Source organism: Ruditapes philippinarum, unplaced genomic scaffold, assembly GCF_026571515.1.
Source record: "Ruditapes philippinarum isolate M1 unplaced genomic scaffold, ASM2657151v2 ctg511_1_1_1_1, whole genome shotgun sequence".
NCBI classification, from domain to species: domain Eukaryota; kingdom Metazoa; phylum Mollusca; class Bivalvia; order Venerida; family Veneridae; genus Ruditapes; species Ruditapes philippinarum.
In genome coordinates this window covers 183,430-206,820 of record NW_026854149.1, presented here as the reverse complement: position 1 = coordinate 206,820, position 23,391 = coordinate 183,430, and the positions used below count along the sequence as shown (strand labels likewise).

At 33.2% G+C, this 23,391-nt stretch overlaps 1 protein-coding gene across 1 annotated transcript in view; it reads left to right on the top strand.

Moving 5' to 3' along the window:
* LOC132739133 (uncharacterized) overlaps nt 1-8,141 on the top strand; it is a 114,155-nt gene extending 106,014 nt beyond the window's left edge. The window contains exon 4 of the mRNA XM_060726788.1: nt 3,482-8,141. Within this exon, the coding sequence (XP_060582771.1) occupies nt 3,482-3,744 (263 nt within the window). The 3' untranslated portion in view covers nt 3,745-8,141. The remainder of the gene's footprint in view (nt 1-3,481) is intronic.
* The last annotated feature ends 15,250 nt before the right edge of the window (nt 8,142-23,391 follow it).

Here is a 23,391-nt window from a genome sequence, read left to right as displayed (position 1 = left end):
TGCGAATTTAATTTATACTTAGACAAAAGAACATGTTGAATTATTCTGATATGACCTTGAACTTAAATTGACATTGAAAGCAAATGTCAAATTATTGAAATTTGCTAAAATTGTCATAACTTTGTTGTTCATTAATGGATTTGATTTAGAGCACATATGACAAAACCGGCATGTTGAATTATTCTGATATGACCTTAACCTTTAATTGTCCTTCAAGGTCATATTATGAAAATTTACTTTAATTGTCATAACTTCGTTGTTTATTTATAGATTTGGTTCTTTCTTGGACAAAAGAACACTTATTACAAAGCTGGCAATGATGATTCATTCAAATGTTACCTTGACTGACAAATTTAAATTATAATTTGTTCAAGACAGTGCAATAGTCTTTCTTTAATGTGTTAGAACTTAGACTTAACAAAAAGTCGAATGTGGTCTTCGCCTGGCTATGGCTCTTGTTATATTGACTATAATATAAACCTTTAGTCAACTAAACTTTCATAATGTAACAATATTCGCCTCGACTTATTTTTGTAACAATATTCATCTGGACTTATTTTCCACAGATATGGGACAAAGAACTTGTGTTTTACAAGCAAACTGTCACTTTAATTTACTGTAAAATAATAAACAATTCATGATTATTAATTCACTGTCAAATAATTAGATTAGTTTACTGTTATAATTTTAATGATTGAATCATTTTAATGTATTGATGAATTCATGTAATCTAATGATTAATTCACTTAATGTAATGATGAATTAATTTTATTCAATGGTGAATTCACTTTCAAATACTGATTTATTTACTGAAATAGAAAGATTTATTCGCTCTCAAATATTTCACTGTCGAGTATAATGATTATTAACTATAATGTGAAGATTAATCCATTGTTATATTATGTTGAATTCAGCGTAATTTTAATGATTAATTCATTTTAATATGCTGTTGATTCCACTGTTATTCAACGAGTAATTCACATTACTGTAATGATTAACGAGATGTAACTAATGACTTATACACATTTGCATATGTAAGTAAGTCACTTATGCACTATTACGTAAAAGACCAATTCACCTTATGTTTTAACTGAATGCATAGTTAACGTATGACTTATTTTGTAAGGTAGTGAATATGACTAAATAACTGTTACGATATAGCTAATTCACTAATATTACAAGTGACTGGACTTAAACCGATAAAACAATGTCTCAATAAGTGGTTTTGTGGTGGTAATTTCTACAGTTCGTCCTATGGATCACGGCAGTAAGCCACTTTAAATTCATTCAGGCACCTCATCGTTCCTGGGAACGCTGGCAAGCATTCTACTAGACATAGATGCTTTCATTTTCGCTAGGAACTGCTATTACTTCTGTACATGCCAGAGCAGAGGTACAATGCGAATGAACGTATAAAGGATTTCATGATCAATTAACACGAAAGTGATCTGGGCCATCCGGAAGTCGAAAGCGGGTCGCCCGAGTCAGGCTCTACCAACTGAGCTAACCGAACGGTACTTCATCAGTGGTTTGCTTAATACATGGTCATGAATAGCCGACTGTTGATACCTTCATTTTGTCTGTAAACCTACGACAGAGGATACATGCAATTATTTCATTCCTTGGTAGTTTTTGATGAGCCCTTTTGACCTCTGGGAGTAAATATTGGTTATTGCGCCAATTGTGTTTATCGGTTCTACCAGTGCAGCACGCTATTTCCGTAAAGTATCTCGCCTGTCTATCAAAACGTCATCTTTATACATATACACGGTTTCATATGAGGTTTTAACTTTTGAACTTTTTCTAAAGTATGTCTCTGAACTGATATTATATTGTATACACCATGTTCAAAATAGCATTTAGTTGACTATCACGGCGTTAATGGTAGAAGGGGCCTCTATTTCAGCAAGATTAGTACTTTACCTTTATTTTATTGCTGTAGGACAACTGTTCAATTTTGATGTATGAATATATTAAATAAACTATTTGACTCAAGAATATTTCAACCAACATGGGGGCTTTTAGAATGCGTAGTACTATATAGTTAACTATGTAACCCACAAATCACGGTCAACTGTACGATTACTTCTACAAGAGTGTAAAGTATTTTCATCCCGTTTTGTACCAGGCATACAAGTTCTTTTACGTGCATGCATACCAACATAACGTACTTTACATATAGACATTACAGACACAAATGTACATGTTTTATATGAGTATTTTTGTCATTATCACTGTACGTGTATGTGTACATGTAGTTTGTTCGTCAATTCTGGCAGTTTTTTTACAGTTTTTGTTCCTGTTTATTTTACAGGAAATATTATAACTTATGACGTCTTAGACGCTTTTCTTTATATATAACATGATTAACAAACGGCTGTCTTTGTAAGAAAGGTTTAATACATCAAATTAAATGTGTTATCAACATCTCAGGGGTGTTGTGATATCGCTGTTACCTTTAAATGGGGGCATATATCTCAATTATATTGTCTCTGTCTATTGTTGTTATACAACAGACAATAGTTGTATGTAGATACAGACGTAAATATGATTTAGAGCTGTGAAAATACACAAGATGTTGTTTATATACAATAGTGTGTACTAATTTATTATAAGGCTTCATAATGTCCTTGACATAAACTCGCTAATCGGACGTGTACATTTCTAACGAATCCTACTCAGCAAAGCTTGTACACTCCTTGTTCTTTTTTTCTTTTTTTTTGTTTTGTTTGTTACTAAAGTTTTATCATACATGCAACTATTGTGAAAGATGACAGAATGGCCATGTATTATTGTCATACTTAATTTTACTGATTTTGATTCTGCAGTTCCAAAGTTAATGTCGTGCCATACGTGTTTTCAATAATCATTCTTACCCGACCTCTAAACATTGCGATCTGAACCTTTGTTTCTTTATAAGAAAAAAATACATAATAATTATACAATATACATGTAAGTGTTTCAGATGGCATGAAGTATAAGTATGCCTCTGTGATTTCGTTTATGTCATTGTAAAGTTTAACTCTACCATAAAATATCAGTATTGTAGAATTTATAAATATTTTATATAGCAATACGTACAAATGCCAGGCTGTATAATTGTAGAGTTTAATGAAAGCGTTTTTATCGCAAAGTTAGTCCATAACAATACAATAAACATGAGCATGTGATAAATATTTGATAGAAATATACATACATGATGAATATATATTATCTATTAATTATATTTTTATTAAGCCTTGGAAAGAAATAAGATAGTACATTTATTTTATTTGATATTATTCTTGTTAATGCATTTCTAATGAAATTTGACTGAATCTACCTATGCGAACAGTGCTGCACTGTTCAGTCAGTACTTATTTTGAATTTTTCTGCAAAAAAATAAATGATGATTGGTTTTGTCCAGGCTGAAAGATGGACAACTCTATTTAAGATATTGAGCAGGGTAATAGATAATAAAAGTATGTCATTGTCATTTCAGATTTAAAATCTATTGCGGATGCCGCTGTATATGGGCCAGCCGGATGTTGTTATAAGCCGCACGAAGTTTACGAGATTGCTGATATAGATGATATTGACTATGAGACAATAGTGACTACTAATTGTACAGCTATATCAAAAAGTTCATCATCTGTGCATAGTTCACCGAATAGTGTTTTATTTATGTTAATCATATGGTGGATAACAAAGTTATGGTTCCGTCATATAACAGTTCCTTGGGATAGTAGTATAGGGTTAACATAGCGTCTAAAAATAGAATTATAATGACTGGTGAATGTCTTTCGTTTTACACAGTTTTTATATCCTTGCATACAATCTTCTTATCAGACAGGACAAACTTCAAAATAAGAAGAAATTATACACCATAATTTAGTATCCAGACAGTTCTTTGTTTTTATGGTATTTTAACATCATTCAACTCTCGCAAGGAATGTATGATGGTAGAGATCTAGTACATATTTGCAAATCTTCAGTACACGAAAATTTTTTATAAAAGTCAAAGTTTTGTTTGATATGTAGAATACACTTTAAAAATAACTAAATGTATAAATTATTGCTGTTAATTGTAAATAAGAAAATGTTCCAAAGAGAGTTTGATAACAGAAAACAAAAATTATAGTCTAAGTAATTAAGCAAGAACAAGGATAGATTTTGTTTTTTATTCTTTTTGGATTTTTTTTCTTTTTCTAGATCATAGTACCGAAGTACTAGTCAACCCATCCGATAGTTTTTTGTTTGTTTTTTTACAAAAGAAAATTCATGAAAAATAATTTAAAAGATCACGATTGATTGTAAAATTGAACTTGTCGAAACTTGCTGTCGATTTTTTTAAATATGGAAAAAAAGAAAAAAATATAATTTATATGGAAAAACAGTAGATAGTGTTCTCGGGTGAAATTAATTAAGAATTATTGGGTTAGGGACGATTGCGTGTAACATTTCTTCCTAGTCATTTGACAATTAGCTTGTATTGTTTTAATCCACACAAAAAAAGCAGTAAAGCTTCATATATTACCATTTAAATAGAAGAATCTATGCTGGGGTATAAATCTGAGTAAAACAAAACATGTTCATTTAGGATTAATGTATGTATTAATTTTAATAAATTGAGTATTGATGTCAGATATTAACATATATTTGACATTGTGTCACAGTATTTTAATCATTGCTCGGTCCGGGATGTCCAAAAACTGTACAGATCATTTGTCAATACAGATCATAGGTGAACTTCAAACTGTGTGACGATTCAAATGTGTTGTGGCTTGCTTTGGATAAATCCTATACAGTGCCGTCCGATAGTTTCTGGAATAAGAGGAGATAATTCTGTATATTTTAACGTATTGGTTTTATTCATGTGTATGATATTTTTGTGTGATGTCGTGTGTATGAATGATATATTATTTGGCAAGGCTTTTTAGGATGCTTCATTTTTTGTTTGAGTGTAAACTGGACACTACTGTAGATAATATAAGATATAACGCTTTCTTGTTTTCTTGCAATATCTTAATATCTAGCTTTTTACCATGCTCAAATCAGACTGCTTGGTCAAGACTGACCCTGCAGGAAGACTGTCAAGCTTGCCTGAGAAACTGTGGCTAGAAATTTTGCGACTCTAGTTAATTTTAGCATAAACAAGCTAAACTTTTTTATGAAGACGTACTAGCATCATTGTATGATGACGTCAAATATCGTCTGCTGTAATGAAGAAACATATCGAACACCAATATGCATACTTCATTCAGAGCCCTATCCCGAATCCGTTAAAATATTTCGTCGTATCCATGTATATAACCGTACTACTTTTAAAACTGTTTAAACGTACTTTACAGAAAAGATGTGGTCTAAGTTGAACCATATAAGACACCACGAAAATAAATTATTGTTTAAACTTGCTACCTTTTGAGGCACTAGCACACACATAATTATACAAAACTTTCTTTATATTATCGAGGAACTAATATGTCTATCAATTGTGAAATTTATAAGGTTTTTCTCTCTTAACATTAACAAACGATTAAATGCATTTTCAAATTTCTGAAGATAAAACTTTACATTTAAGACACATTCTTGTTTACGTTCCGTTTTCATTAAATGAACAAAAGTCATATTTCACGTCTTGTGTAAAAAGAGATTGGATTGTAAAACTAATGTATTTGTTAGATGAACGGATACAAGATGATAAATCGATACGATTATCTTTTTTTCGTCTGCCAGTGTAATTAAACAACGATTATTGAAGAAAAGAAAACAATGAGGGCAATTTCTGGTCTGACATTTTGTTTTCATTACAGAAAGAAATTTTGAACTATACGTATGTCCTGGGCCGCCCGTCTGTCATATTTTTCATACTGCAATGGGTGAACATTTCTTATTGTTTCTTCTTTATTACTGGTATCAATTTCATGTTTGAATATATGCATATAAAACTGTTGCTGTAACATTTCTGTAAGATAAAACTAGATAATTCAGAAAATGTAGCATCACGAACCGACAAAATGTAGTTTTCACGATAAAATAATTTTTCTCTTTACATTTGCTGATTTTACAGCATAATTAAAATTATTCAAATAACAATTTGAGTACTCACAGATTAATGGCAATATCATGTAGTATTTGAATATTAAGCTTATGCTCTATAGTCAGTAATTTAAGTCACTTTTTGCACTTAAAGGACTTATAAATACTTGTTTACATAAACTTGTAAACAGTTTCATTCCAGTTTAGTTGTCAATGTCTTCTTGTGTGATAAGGCAGGTTGTGCATAATTTGAAATGTTTTCAAAAGTGTGTTATATAACAAACAGGTCAGGGCCTTTCTTGTTTGGTGCTTGTGTATGTCTTAAATTCCGGTATGTCACCTATCTAAAACTACCGCGATGTCTGTCTGGAATGAAAATAGAGCCTGCTCATTTGTTTCTGGGGTTTACTTATTGTGACGATAGAAAATGGGATAACGATAGAAAAGTCATATTTAGATGTTCGTTCATGGGTAAATTATTTCTGGGACGACAGGGAACGTGTTTTTTTTTTTTTTTTTTTCCTATGATACAAAAGAGAAACAAAACACTCGGCAATCTGATTTAAACTCGGAGGAGAGGGGGGGGGGGGGTATTGCCCCCTCGTACAATTAATTCAGCCTTGTATTTCGATGTTCTTTCTATTACTTAGTTGCCTGAAAACTGGTTTCCCATTATCAAGAAGTGTCCTAGAAATGCAGGAGTAACTCTTACAATAATACTCATTTGAAACATTTTAGAGTTGTCTTTCTTGCAGGGCTATTGAGGAGCAGTTCTGAAATAAAATATATCTACATTTTACATTGATTCGATTGTTTTTTGTTTTTCTTTCTCATTGACAGTGGTAAAAGGTTTGACATTATCTTTTTTTCTCGCAAGTTATGTACATGTAAATGCAATTTAACTGTCATTTTATGAACAATGCCATACTATGTACGGGTACCATTTTGTTAGTTAAGTTTATTGATATTAGCGCCTTAGTCGTAAATGTTATGTTATTTACTCGTAGTCATTTACCTAGGTTCATATCATATAAGACATGGATGGCAGTATTTGAGATTAAGTGGGACCTGCCTTCACTTCAATATGTGACCCACCCATACTTCTTTAAAGACCCGCCCACACTTCTGCCGGCATAATATGAGTACGAGTTAAAAGTATTAAATGATACAGAAAACCAATATGACATTATTTTTTCGTAATATTTTAATGTTCAGACGGGATATTAAACCGTCTACATAGATGCACCTTGTTGTTTCTTACAATACTTACATTCTCGAACTTTGTGATAAGTTATATTACCCCAGTTGGTTGCAGTAAGAAGTGCAGTAATTAAAAAAAAGCCTGTACGTAAGAGAGTAAAGAAAACTTCATTTCTTTTAGAAAAAAATATTTTCTGTGAAAGTCAGCGGCTTTTGAGTATAATTTGTTTTTAAACAACATTCTAGATTTAAAGGTAATTCTGAAACTGTTCACAATATGATTTGTTTTGATATTGTTTAGTACACAACTGTCTTATGATGCACTAGAAATTTCAATCCATTATCTTACAAGAAATTTATTACATATCTGACTTAAACATTGCAAGTGTTCTTATCCATAATGTTGTATCGTGTTGGTACCTTTTTCTAAATTTTCAAATTCTAAATATGTTTTACTCTTAAAAGGCACAATCTTTATATTCGCAACTCCTGAGCAAAAAACAAATTGATACATAAGGAAAATAACCTATATTTAACTTTAATTATGGGCGGATTGTTGCCTCGCTTTAATAGATTGAATGTAAAGACATGATAATTTTATTATAGACAATCGGTTATTTCTGTTATATATGTACAATGCCAAAATGGCAAGAACAGGCAAATTAACGGTAGTGTCCGGATAGTCCGTCAGGTGTGTTAACAGAATAAAATCCTGTCTTGTAATGTATGTGTATGAGCATTTGTAAATTATTTATGATAGATAGTGATTTTTAAGGTGATACTGTGTTGATATTACTATATGTGGCTGTATATAAAACCATTGTTGATGTAGCTATATCATAATTATCAATATGAACAAAAATTGTAGGATATTATTATGTTGAATGAAAAAAAAGTTTGTTAAATTAAATGTTTCACATGTTTGTTAGTGTTATGAATTCCTCCCACATCTAAATCACATCTGTAAACATTGTGGCGCCGTTATATGTCGCAACGCCGCTAAATGTCGCACTTACCGCTAAATGTCGCACCAGTACCGCTAAATGTCGCACAAGTACCGCTAAATGTCGCAACTGCCGCTAAATGTCGCAAATCATTTGCCGTTAAATGTCGCAATGTTAACGTTTAATGTCGCACGAATTTCCGCTACCGATAAATGTCTCAACACTACCGTTAAATGTCGCAAGATATTAATTCATGTTAAAATCATGATTAAAAGTAGTAGTATTTTAATTTAAAACGCTCTCATAGTTATTTTTAATGTAATTGCCATTAAACAAAAAGTATCTTTGTTTAAATTGTTTTCTTTTATGAACCTAAATATCGTGGATTTGAGCTGCTTTATAATGTAATATTGACGCTAGAAAGCGTATTCTAGAAAGATACAATTGAAATTCAAGTCTCAATAGATAAGTATTTTTCTTTTGTCTCCCTTTTTCATTTATAACCCTGATTGACAACATCTTAAAAGTATTATGATATTGTCGCGATCAGAATTCGGTTTAAGTAATTTCATTGATTTGAAGACCTTTTTTTTCTTGCTAGTACTAATAGTAATACAGTCATACTAGGGCGGTTTAAGCCCCATTTACACAGTCCCGGTTTGGTGTCCCGGTTTGCCACGGTTTAATCAACCGTGGTAAACCGGCGTTGGGTCGTTGAAATTCCGTGAAGTAAAGGGACAAACCATGGTGAACCGGAACAAACTGAGAGATCACCACGGTTGTCTACAACCGGGGCTCACCGGCACTCACCGAGAGGAAGCCCAAATCCGTGTTCTATCGGCTTGGAACAGGGAATTGCCGGGAAACCACCGTATCTATACTGCATCCATACCGTGACAAATCGTAGTAAACCGGGATGCGTGTCAATCAATGTCCAAACGGCAAAGTCCCGGTGATGACACGATGTTGCCACGGTAAAACAGGCAGAGCTACGGTAGAGCCAGGGTACATTGAGGTCACTGGCAACAACGCTCCGGTAATGTCCCGGATATTGCAGACAAGTACGGTTATACAACGATGATAGACGGTGGTGTAACGACCTCATGCCGATACAGGAAATTTAAAGAACAGGAATATATAAACTTGAAGTGCTACTTTGGATCATTTTGTTTAGAGAAGGAACACGAGCATGAACAATTTGTTAAATGAGAAAAGAAAAAATTCTTAAGCTGGTGCATTTTCAGCGTCAGGTACCTCAACCTCTGAATGTGTTGTAGACAATTTCCATCCCCTTTCCTTCGGATGGCATCTCTGCTGTCTTTTTACCAAATGGCTGATATCAACGCGGTCAGTCAGTTTTATTCTCATAAACTTTAACAGGAAGCATTGGTACATTACCAGGGCGTCACCGGCACAGTACCGGCATCACCAATAGCATTACCGTGGCCAAAACGACGATGGTCGGGATGGACCGTGTTGAAACCGTGTCTAGTTCGGTTTCCACCGGAATCAATATGTTTGTTAATTCAACCGCAGTCAATGCATTTAAATTCAATAGACTACAATGTACAGTTAATTTCAACATGATAAAAGTTCAAATCTTATGTTTACTTGTAGCGTTTCGTTAGTTAGGAGCTGATTTTATTAATCAGGTTGCTCTAATAATTAATGTACATGCGGTTGTTATCTATCTTCCAATAATGTCAAATCCCTCGCGGGGACGTAAAAAATGGTTAACTTTGGTTTTGACATTGCCTTGTTTTGAAATGTTCAACGGGTTTCCAAATGCAATCACTTATGACTTGCATACTTAAGGTAGAACGCGACACTTTGCGAACTTTCGAGTAGCGTCTTGAAAATTGGCATGCACAAAATTGACCATATTTCTGCTTGTATTTCGTTGATTTTATTTCAATAGTTTCAGCCAATTTTTGTACACACGACGTCAAAGTTGACCATCAAAACCCGTTTTTGAACATGACGTCGTTGCGTATCCTGGCAACTGTTACGGGTATTTCAACGCCATTGGCGGACAAAATATCTTAAATCCTACAACATTCGATGGAAATCATTTTTTCCTTTAAGCAGATATAAAATTTATTGTTTTACGCCGAAAATTGTTTGAGTAATTAAAAGAAAATTGTCAATTTTGTGTAAAATTTGACGTTCAGTTTAGCCGCAATCTTCGGCTTTAAAGCGGCTTATTAAAAAATTCCTGAAATAAATTTTTGATTTTTTTCTTTAAACGTCCTTTAAAATGAATATTTAGTCAAAATAACTAAAAAAATTAGGGGGTCACCGACTCAATTTTTTCGGTACACGTGATTTTATTTCCCCCACCTCGTGAGTAATTTTGTAGATATTCAACGTATGCAGATACGTTTGAGACTTCAAAGTGCGGCAATAATGTTCAGCTTATCAGGAGAATTGTTCTAAAGTATTACTAATACATATTAAACAACAACACTAATGTTCTATTGCAAATTCTTAAAATTGTACGAAAAATAAACGATTTTTTTCTTGTTTTATAAGCATGATTAATAACTTCATAAGGAATTGTAAACAGACGCATGTAAAGAAAATGACGTCAGGCGTTTGAACAACGGCAACGCGTACGCTGCGCAAACAAAAATAAATACAGCTGAGAGTTATCATTGCGGTGTTCCTTTTTGATATTGTAATACAATAAGATTAATAAACTTGAATCGAGAAATACGCCATAAGGAACAAAAAGCAACTATATATTTTTTTATGTAAATTTAGAAATTTACGGAAATTTGATCATAAATTAATACGTAGTCTACAAGAAATTCTGCAAATCTATACATTTTGCGTTACCCACACTATGAGTGATATAATGTGAGTGATATGTATTTTATTTCACCTATTAAAAACCAGAATTTGAATTTCATTTGTAATCAAAAACTATTGCAACAATTTGACAGAATTGGCGAAATATTACAAATTAAAATATACGGTTCATAAATGAAATTCAGTCAGAAGCAACAGTCATGCTTGAAACGTTAGCTCAGTGGGTGTTTGATTACAGATGTAGCACGTTCGATTCTACAATTAGATAAACATTTGTAACACATAATCTCTCGTTTTGCTTATCATTTTAGAATATCATAATGTTAAAAATAACGATTAATTGAAGAGTCACCATAAACGCTGTATTAAACACATTACTTTCAAATCGGCCTTTGCAAATATTCATTATTCACTGTATAGCCAAATTTATGGTAGAATTTATTTTGAACAGGAAAAATTAGAAACAGTACTTTGAACATGAAATGTAATGAAACGCTGTAAATACACGTCTGCGAATTTTAGCAGAAGATATACGCAAACCGGCGGCCCTGAGTTATATACGGCACAAAAAGGAGTGTTGCGTTGTAAATCTTTATACAAAATAAAGATATTTCAATATATATTGTCTTTTTTTTTTGTCTGTACATGCTACGGCCACTGTAGAGGATCTGTCGATGTTTCACTAACTATTTAACCAGTATGCAACTGACATGTTAATAAAACCGAGAAATATTACATTTTACTCAAAATTTTACTATTTAATGTTATTCTGACAAATGTCAGATCAGACTTTTATTTCTTTCCTCTTGTAGAAAGTGGGTAATTCTGAAGAACATCTTTATTCTGTTTTATATACAAAATCTGTTTTTACAAGAATAAAAAAAAAATCATATTTTGGTAATATCTGACCGTGTAATTAAAAAAAAATACGCATGTTAGTAAATACGGACTTCATTCAAAGTTCCCGCATATTACGAGTGTACGGATCACATACGTATTGCATGATATACGGTCCCGTACATCAAATTTCACTTATTTTTACCCAATCGCAACTACTCGGCCCTTTCCGTCAGTCTTCGGATAAGGACCTCGAACACAATAGCGGTATTCCGGTCTAACCTACGCTAAGAAACTAAATATGTAAACAAATAGTAATTTAATGCTTGGAGTTGTTGACAAGTTTATTTCCAATATATGTAGTAAAAGACCACCTAAAATAAGTGAATTCATAGGTACAAAAGTAAACAAAGCATTATTTCTATATTTACTAATATGGCTGTAGAAACCGAAAGTACAAAAAACCAACCTTTTGACATTTAGTCGGATTTGATTAAAACTGAACATCGGTGGGCATATTTAAATTACAAATTGTTGTCTGACATATTTTTCAGCATAAGAGTACCGAAACAGACATTAGATGTCAAATATTTACATTCGTTTTACATCATCTCTGTTTCTGTTTACATTTGTAAACCACGTGGTAGAACTACTTTCAATCCGTATTGTTTCCGAGGTTAATATTATAGATAATAGCCGAGGCAGTTCCGAATGATTTTTACCTGTCCATCCATAATATACGGAATTTCGTACACTTTATTGTATCAATATATTTTCTGCAGTGGTCATAATAGCGTAAAATGCCGTAAAAAGCGGGATTTTGACACAGGGCGATCGTTTCAATAACATAAAAAAACCAAACGCCCCGTGATAGCGTGCCTTTTATCCAAAGGGGTGGGGGAAATAAAATCACGTGTACCGAAAAAATTGAGTCGGTGACCCCCTATTTTTTTTGTTATTTTGACTAAGTATACATTTTAAAGGACATTTATAGAAAAAAAATCAAAAATTTATTTCAGGAATTTTTTAATAAGCCGATTTTAAGCCTAAAAATGCGGCTAAACTGAACGTCAAATTTTACACAAAATTGACAATTTTCTTTCCATTACTCAAACAATTTTCGGCGTAAAACGATAAATTTTATATCAACTTTAAGGAAAAAGTAATTTCCGTCGAATGCTGTAGGATTTAAGATATTTTTTTTTGCCAATGGCGTTGAAATACCCGAAACAGTTGCCAAGGATACGCAACGACGTCATGTTCAAAAACGGGTTTTGATGGTCAACTTTGACGTCGTGTGTACAAAAATTGGCTGAAACTATTGAAATAAAATCAACGAAATCCAATCAGAAAATGGTCAATTTTGTGCATGCCAATTTTCAAGACGCTACTCGAAGGTTCGCAAAGTGTCGCGTTCTACCTTAAGGGAATTAGGCGGCGGAAACTGATATGTGTTTGATGTTTGATATGATTGTATATCATATGTCATTACTTTCAGCTATTGTTAAACACAATATTTGCATTTATACCAAACTGTATGAGGGGCCTCCGTGACCAAATGACAGCTATTTACTCCCGAGAAATGATTTTTTTCATTAATGAAAAACTAAACGTGTCGGTGTTGGTTAACCTTTTTGATTATGTTTTCGATTATGTTTTCGCCTTGATTAACTTTGGTTACGGCTGATTGCTCAAAAATTCAAACATATTCACTTAAAACATAAAATAATTATTTTTTATAAAAGTAAAATGCATTTCTAAAGGAATTAAGATGATCTTGAAAGGCATTTCTCCCTTTTTATATTTTCCCCTAAAACCATCACAAATATTCATTTCAAACCTGAAATATTGATTGAATATCAAGACAAATAACAGAAAAACATGCACAGTATGAAATACACAGTCAACACGAAAATCGATAGACAAGCTTGGTCTTATTCGAAATGGGAAATGTTTTGGGCCATTTTGAAATCTTGCATTTAGCATTCGTATAGTACTCCTTCATTATTTAGTATTCCTCACAGGTTTGCCGATCCGCGGTCAGGTGTTAGATATGAGCGACTTTCACGATTAGCAGATATTATCATATTATATGCCGGCAGTTGAGTAAGCAGATGTCAAAGTTAGAAAACGTACAGAAAATTTAGTACATTTTTACCATTTGTCAAACACTATTTACGTTTGGACATTGTGACAAGTGATATTTTACTCGTCAAGGCGCTTTAAACTATGATAGATTCTCGGAAAATTTCATTAAATAAGAATAGTTTTTTTTTTTAAAAAATCATACTGTCAGAGTTCTAATCAAGTTTAAAAAACCTTGATTTTAATAACTGTCAAATAAAAAACAATGACTTATAAAACAAAAACTTTAATATAGACATAAAAATTCATAGCCCTATTTTTATTTTACAAACCATGAATCAGCAAATAAGAACTCTTGCTGAGATTTGAACTCAGAACTCCTCGATCTTATGTATGTGATACAATAAAGAGGCATTTTGACAATTAAACTACAAGAGCTTAAAACTTACCATGGTTTGTTATTAAAAGATTAACATTCTTCCTACTTTTTTGCATCTATATATAGTTTTCAAATAGCCAAATTTAGGTCTATTATAAAAGAAGAAAAAACTGGCCATAATTCATAATTATCATAATTTTATCCTGAAAATTCTTTTTTAAAACTTATTTAAAGGATTTTTCAGAATCATTTCAACTATTTAGTACATAAGAAAAAAAACATCAACAAAAAACACACACACTTAAATGTTTCTTTTTCATATGATAACACATTTCTAAAAGATTTGTCAAAATATTGTCAATTTTCTATTCCTTATGGTTCTTATTTTACCAATCTAAGGCATGAGCTGTTCTGATGAATAAAAAAACAACACTAAATTGAATTATCAACAGGAATAAATTCTGTCATGTACGTAAATTTTGCTTCTATAGGAGAAGCAAGTAAATGACTGCATACATTGTGTGAAAATGTAACAAATTCGAAAAAATTTACGGAACTAAATTTCAACATTGGTACTGTGACGTCATATGATGACGTCTTGAAAAAGAACGCATGACGTTATGCGGCAAAACAAGTAAAAATGACTTAAAATCACTAAAAAGACTGGTTTGACAATTTTGCTTGTAAAATATATCAGAATGATAAGAACTAGTCGATAACAGAAAAAATCGATAACAGGATAAATAGAATGATTGGTCCTATGGATGGAGAACTATCTGACCAAAGGCTCACCCAATAAATTCCTCCGCCTCGCCAGATCCAAGGCACCAACCTATTAATTATTCTCTATCACTTCAGACATCAAGAAAATGGCGAACAATGCAATCAAAAATGTAAAAATGTTTAGTGATATGTAAAATAACATTGATAATACAAATACAAGATTCATTTCTCCCCCTCTGCTTTTACCATGGCTTGGGACATGCTAGAAGTTAAAACTGCACACATCCAGATATTTTACTTTCTTCAAAAATCTATCAAAATTTAGGAAAAGTAAATAAAAAACAGATATGCATACTTCTTTGATTCGATTCAAAATTAGCTTATTACAAAATTTAAAAATATTGTTATATTAATACTTCGTATAGTCGAGCTAAAAATTAAAATCATTGAAGGGCCATTTCTCTGACAAATATGATTGAACCCAAAAATGTTGACGAGATGCACAACTAGACTTGTAACTGATCTTTCTTTTAAAGTTTAGATGAAATTGCACCAGTAGTTTTTTAGTAGTCCGGACAGACAGACGGAAGTACTTACGTGACTTTCCTTTGATGTTTCAGTCACACAAGGCTTAAAAGAAGACACACAAGTAAAACAGAATAAAAAGAATCGGAGAAAATGTACCAATACCTATTGTTTTCCTAGTCACCCATTTGTTTTGCACGGACAGACAAACCACGGGTAGAAGCGATCCCTATATGTCACCACTACTCTGTAGAGGCAACACAAAAAGTTACAGACCCACCTACCTACCAAAAGTTAGCCTGTTAGACAACTACAACTGACAATGCCTATCAAATGTATACTTTATTCATAAGTAATATAATAAAATTATATTTTGTAAGTAAACATAGACAGGGAATGGAACCCTAGTCCCCAAAATGGCCGACAGGACACTCACCTCTATATTCATTTGGCTCAAATTGCACAGGATTTCAACTAAAGTTGTATTTTGATTTTATTATGATTCATTATCTTTATTATGATTTACTATAGAATCAAAGAACAAGGTTTACCTTATGACACGCATCTTTCTTCACACTGGAACAACTTATTGTTGTACAAATCTACCAGCACATAGATGTACTAAGCTATTCCATACCATATCCTTCTTGCGAGTATATAGGCACTGGGACTCTCGAAGAACTGATAGTCTTATCCACTTCCGCTTCATCACTCCTTCATGGTCTGAAATATCACCAGGGTTTACAAAATAACATTCTAATCTTATAGTGTTAATATTTATCATGTCTTTACAAATTACTTTTCAAGTAAGCAGGTAATTATCAATGTTTCATTGGTTTTATATTATATGAAGGCCCATTCTGTATTATATGGCAGATAAAGGCCGTCAAATGAGTTTCAGGGTAGGGCAAGTTCATGCCTAGTAGAACCACTTACCTTCCAGTCTAGCTAGCTAAAAGACTATCTCCAATAGACAATTCCTATCAACTGTTTGTTGAACTAGCTGAATGTTTTTATCTCGTAAATAGATGATACTTTGCATACAAAAATCCTTAAAGTAAAATATTGTTAAATACCTTATTGCTCCATCATGCCAGTTTCCAACCAATTATACACATGCAGCTATCCACATCATCACCTCTCCGCCACAATATCCGCTAGAACGCCAACATCTTCTTTCCAGGGGGTTTCCAAAAACACAAAAAATACACAAAACATTAGAATAGGGGAAAAAAACAAACAGTTTAAGAACCTGGCAAGTAGATCTGTAAAACAAAAATATAGGTCTTAGAGCAAACAAATACAGGCATTTCAAAATCTAATTTATTATTTACATAAACATAATCATAGTACAGAAATTCTTAATACACAAGTCATATCATAAAAAGAGTAGGTTAAACATGAAGCAAGAGGTCTAAAGAAGATATGAAGCATAAAACAAAAATAAAAAAAAAAAACATATGATTATTTTATTGGTGAAAAAGATACAAATACATGTCAAATACAATACTCGAGTATGAGTATATCAAAAAACCACGGGCGCATCACGTAGCCTGGCCAGAATCACATTTTATAACAACAACCATCAACCATAACTTTTACTCAACACATTACTAACTACAGGGGGTACAGGGATAAATTACATAAAGATTTTTTCTAAATCGCGAGTATATATATATAAAAAAAAAAAAAAAAAAAAAAAAAACGCGGGCGCATCACGTAGCCTGGCCAGATTCACATTTTATAACAAGCATTAACAATAACTTCAACTCAACACATAACTAAGTACTTGAATAACATATATAAAGTTTTTTTATAAATCGTGAGTATATCAAAAACCGCGGGCGCATCACTTAGCCTGGCCAGAATCACATTTTACAACTTCTATTCTAAAGGGATAACATACATAAAGATTTTTTATAAATCGTGAGTATATATAAAAAAAAACAAAGGCAAGCGCATCACGTAGCCCGCCATAATCACATTTTATGACAACAACAATCAACAATATCTTCAACTCTACACATTACTAACTAGAGGGATAACATACATGAAGATTTCTTATAAATCACGAGTATATAAAAAACCGCGGGCACATCAAGTAGTCTGGCCAGAATCATATTTTATAACAACAACCATCAACAATAACTTCAACTCAACACATAACCAACTACAGGGGGTACAGGGATAACTTACATAATGCTTTTTTATAAATCGCGAGAATATCAACAAAACCGCGGACGCATCATGTAGTCTGGCCAAATCACATTTTATAACAACAACCATCAACAATAACTTCAACTCAACACATCACTTACTACATGGGGTACAGGGATAACTTACATAAAGATGTTTTTTTTATATATCGCGAGTATATCAACAAAACCGCGGGCGCATCACGTAGTTTGACCAAATCACATTTTATAACAACAACCATCAACAACAAGAGCCCGGTTTGAGCCGGGTGATGCTCCCCGAATAGGTTTTGGACACAGGAAAGTACACCTCTTGTAGTTTCAGAGTTATGTCCGTGGAAAAAGTTCAAAGTGCAATAATTCCAAAATTAGGCAAGGCTGTTACAGTTTTTTGCACTGCACTTCTAATCAATGTGATCTATCAACTTACAAAGTTTCTTGATGATATCTCTTATGATGTCCTGGACAATTCAAAAAGTAAAAATAAACAAAGGGCAATAACTCCAGAATTAGGCAAGGTAGAGTTATGATTCTTGTGCACTGAACATCTACCCATTGAGATTTATCTACCTACAAAGTTTCATATTGATATCTCTTATAGTTTTACAGCTATGTCATGGACAAGATTTTTCTAAAAGGGGAGATTATTCAAAAATAAGGCTTAACAGAGTTATGGTTCTGTTGCACTGCACATCTATCCATTGAGATCTATTCACCTACAAAGTTTCATGTTGATATCTCTTATAGTTTTAGAGTTATGCCCCGGACAAGATTTTCTACAAGGGGAGGTAATTCAAAAACCGGGCAAAATAGAGTTATGGTTCTTTGACACTGCACTCCCCCTCGATGCCCTCTACCACTGTATGAAGTTTCAACAAATTATCTCCAAGGGTTTTCAAGTTATGTTCCGGACAAAGTTCAAAGTATTAAAATAAACAAAGGGCAATAACTCCAAAATTAGGATAAAAAGAGTTATTGTTCTTATGCACTGCACATCTACGCATTGAGATCTATTCACCTACAAAGTTTCATGTTGATATCTCTTATAGTTTTAGAGTTATGCCCCGGACAAGATTTTTCTATAAGGGGAGATAATTCAAAAAACTGGGTAAAATAGAGTTATGGTTCTTTGACACTGCACTCCCCCTCGATGCCCTCTACCACTGTATGAAGTTTCAACAAATTATCTCAAGGGTTTTCAAGTTATGTTCCGGACAAAGTTCAAAGTATTAAAATTAACAAAGGGCAATAACTCCAAAATTAGGAAAAAAGAGTTATTGTTCTTATGCATTGCACATCTACCCATTGAGATCTATTCACCTACAAAGTTTCATGTTGATATCTCTTATAGTTTTAGAGTTATGCCCCGGACAAGATTTTTCTATAAGGGGAGATAATTCAAAAACTGGGCAAAATAGAGTTATGGTTCTTTGACACTGCACTCCCCCTCGATGCCCTCTACCACTGTATGAAGTTTCAACAAATTATCTCCAAGGGTTTTCAAGTTATGCTCCGGACAAGACAACGGACGGACAGACGGACAGACGGACGGACAGGCGGACAAGGCGCCGACTATATGCTCCCCCGAAATTTTTCGGGGAGCATAAAAACTTCAACTCAATACATAACTAACTACAGGGGGTACAGGGATAACTTACATAACGATTTTTTATAAGTCGCGAGTATATCAACAAAACCGCGGACGCATCATGTAGTCTGGCCAAATCACATTTTATAACAACAACCATCAACAATAACTTCAACTCAATACATAACTAACTACAGGGGGTACAGGGATAACTTACATAAAGATGTTTTTTTATATATCGCGAGTATATCAACAAAACCGCGGTCGCATCACGTAGTCTGGCCAAATCACATTTTATTACAACAACCATCAACAATAACTTCAACTCAACACATCACTTACTACATGGGGTACAGGGATAACTTACATAAAGATTTTTTTTATAAATCGCGAGTAAATCAACAAAACCGCGGACGAATTACGTAGTCTGGCCAAATCACATTTTATTACAACAACCATCAACAATAACTTCAACTCAACACATCACTTACTACATGGGGTACAGGGATAACTTACATAAAGATTTTTTTTATATATCACGAGTATATCAACAAAACCGCGAGCCCATCACGTAGTTTGACCAAATCACATTTTATAACAACAACCATCAACAATAACTTCAACTCAATACATAACTAACTGCAGGGGGTACAAGGATTACTTACATAAAAGACTTTTTTTATAAATCGCGAGTATATCAACAAAACCGCGGGCGCATCACGAAGTCTGGCCAAATCATATTTTATTACAACAACCATCAACAATAACTTCAACTCAACACATCACTTACTACATGGGGTACAGGGATAACTTACATAAAGATTTTTTTTATAAATCGCGAGTATATCAACAAAACCGCGGGCGCATCACGTAGTCTGGCGAAATCACATTTTAATAACAACAACCATCAACAGTAACTTTAACTCAATACATCACTTACAACAGGGGGTACAGGGATAACTTACATAAAGATTTTTTTTATAAATCGCGAGTATATATATATAACGTCAACTCTACACATTATTTACTAAAGGGGGTACAAGGATTTCTTACATAAAGATAATTTATAAATCACGAGTATATCAACAAAACCGCGGGCGCATCACGTAGTCTGGCCAAATCACATTTTATAAGAACCATCAACAATAACTTCAACTCAACTCATAACTAACTACAGGGATAACATACATATTTAAAGATATTTTATAAAGCGCGAGTACATAAAAAATAGCATACATCAAGAACAATATAAACGATCAAATACAAAAGTTGTAAAAGATCATCACACTTACTCTATTCACGAAGAACGTCTTCTCGGCGCGAGTTTCCCACCCAAAATGACCTGTTAGCTCAAATGATCAATCACGTGGTCTGTAATCTGTGAAGCGGGAAAATTCGGCATATTCCGCCGTGCTTCTCAACTCTGACCTTTTCGTTATTGAAATATTGTTGGGCAATATTGGCCCGAGACATTTGAATATTCAATGACCTTTTATCGGCAATCATCGGAATCCGGCATAACGGTATCGATTCAAATATGATCGAGAATGGAAAATCTTTATTTATAAGTACACAGGGGTGGCAGGATAAAGCCATATACGAAAACGCACCAACAGGAAAAACATTTGAAAGATAATATATGTAGTAGATATAAGCCGAAAACTGTCCAATAGTGTCCAATAATTGTTATCTGGCTTATTTAACGAATTATTATTCCAAGCCTACTGATTTTCGATTTTCAAGCTCTTAACATCATATCACTGCGTTAAAGATAGCGGGGGTCAGTTAGGATATGATTTTATGGGATTGTTTAATTTCTTGCCTATTTTCCGTTTTTTTTTCTTTCTTTTTTAAATATACGTTTAGTTGACAATCATACTTGATTTGCTTTATTAATTTGTATGTACGTAATGTTTCAGTTAAGTCAACTTTTCAAATAAGGGTAATGGTCAGCTTGTCAAATAAATACAATAGAGAAAATGAATTCATCTATTTAAACCAAAAGCGGTTATATTTGACTGCTTATGTAAAGACACGATACCAGACTCCTGTGGTATGACAAATATCAATTCAAAAATAAGGAAATATCATTTTGTTGCGTTCATATCCAAAATTTATACTAATGGCACAACATTTTACACCCGTGATAGTTGTAGTACACTGTATAGTAAAAATAAATCCTTCTTAAAAGTCATACATTGTTTCAGTCAATAATTTAGAATATCCGAGATTCAACACAAATTTGAAAACATTTGATATTACTATTTCTTGTAAAAGTTCCAAATGTAAATTAATGTATACTGTATGTTTGTAAGTCCAACAATTTGTGTAACTGGTATATTTTGTGTTTATCATTGTGTTCATGTACATAATTGGTCATATTTCAAAACACGAAAATTTTATGCAACGGACATTTTGTCATTCAAGAGGCTACCTATAGGGTTTTGCAAGTAAGAAAAAAGATAATTGCTAAAACATTTATATCGTAATTACTAGAGCAAAAATACATTATTTCTAATTTTTCGATAGATAACATGATATTTGATAGTAAAAGTAGTAATCTAAGTAAGATATAAGCCTCAAACTGACCAATAAGTAAAATATTGAATTCCCTTCGGCGCTACGCGCCTCATGAAATTCAATATTTTACATATTGGACAGTTTTCGGCTTATATCTACTACTTAGAGTAGTGGTTAAGGTCCTTGTTTCGCATGCGGAAGGTCGTAAGCTCAATTCCCACAACGGGTGAAACTTTTATTAGGCCTTTGAATTAAATTATTCTATTTTTGTTTTACTTTTTAATTTTTATTTTTTTATATTTTTTTTAATTTATTAATAATCATTATTTTATATATTTTTCCATGTATTTCATTTACGAGAATGATATAGCTTATAATGTATGGTGGCTGATTTGGAACACTGCGCGTTGCGTTGTCGATAGCGACAAGCCTTGTCGCTTGGCTTATAAGCCAATCCTTTGATTTGAGCGACATCGCGACAACACGCCACACGACACACGACGTTTAGCGTGCTTCGCTAGCTACAAGACGGCGCACAAAAACGTTCCAAATCAGCCACTATAGAAATCAACTTTATTTCTCAACGGGAATGATTTGGAGTGCGGGTAACTGATGCCTACACTCCAGTTAACTTACTGTGCATGTATATGTATACGATTTAACTGTGACACTTTTTTCAAACTGGCAGATGGCGCAAGTCTTTTGTAGAACATGGTCAAAGGAAATGCACTTTATGTAATCAAAATGATATTGCCGATGAATTCCACTATATGTTAAAATGCCCTTTCTTCTGTTTTAGAAGGAGAAGCCTAATTCCAAGTAAAATTCAAAGAACTGATGCAGTCAATGTGGCGCCGTTAAATGTCGCAACGCCGCTTAATGTCGCACCATTGCCGCTAAATGTCGCACCAATACCGCTAAATGTCGCAACCGCCGCTAATTATCGCAAAATCATTTGCCGTTAAATGTCGCAATGTTAACGTTAAATGTCGCACGAATTTCCCTTACCGTTAAATGTCGCAACACTACCGTTAAATGTCGCAAGGTTGAACTCAAGTTTTATTGTTGTATCAAATTAATTAAATCTGCCTACTGAAGACTAATTTTGTCTGTTTGAAAGCAGTGAATTTATTATATATGGAACTGCGTTTCAATTTTGGCGACGATAATACTCATCTTGTTAATAATGTATATTGTTTTGCGTTGGATTTTAGCTGAACTTATGCATGTAAATATTGATAATTATACAATTGTATACTTTTTGTATGAAACTGCAAAATTGGCATTATTTTGTAAATAGTTTTGTATAATCATGTCTGTAAAATTGGCAGAAGAGACAGCCTAACGGTCTGGCTGTCTGAGGTGGAAGTTTGATGGCCTTGTTGACTAAGGAGGCAAATTGTCTCGCAGTTCGAAGAGGAAGCCTCAATAGCTGACGACCTGGGCCTTAGGAATTTGCCTTAGCGCCCTGGAAGCCTAACGTTGGCAGAGGCCGCCTAACATCTTAACATCCTATCGATGGAAATCTAACAGCCTAAAGTCGACAGCCTAGTAGCTTAAAGTTAG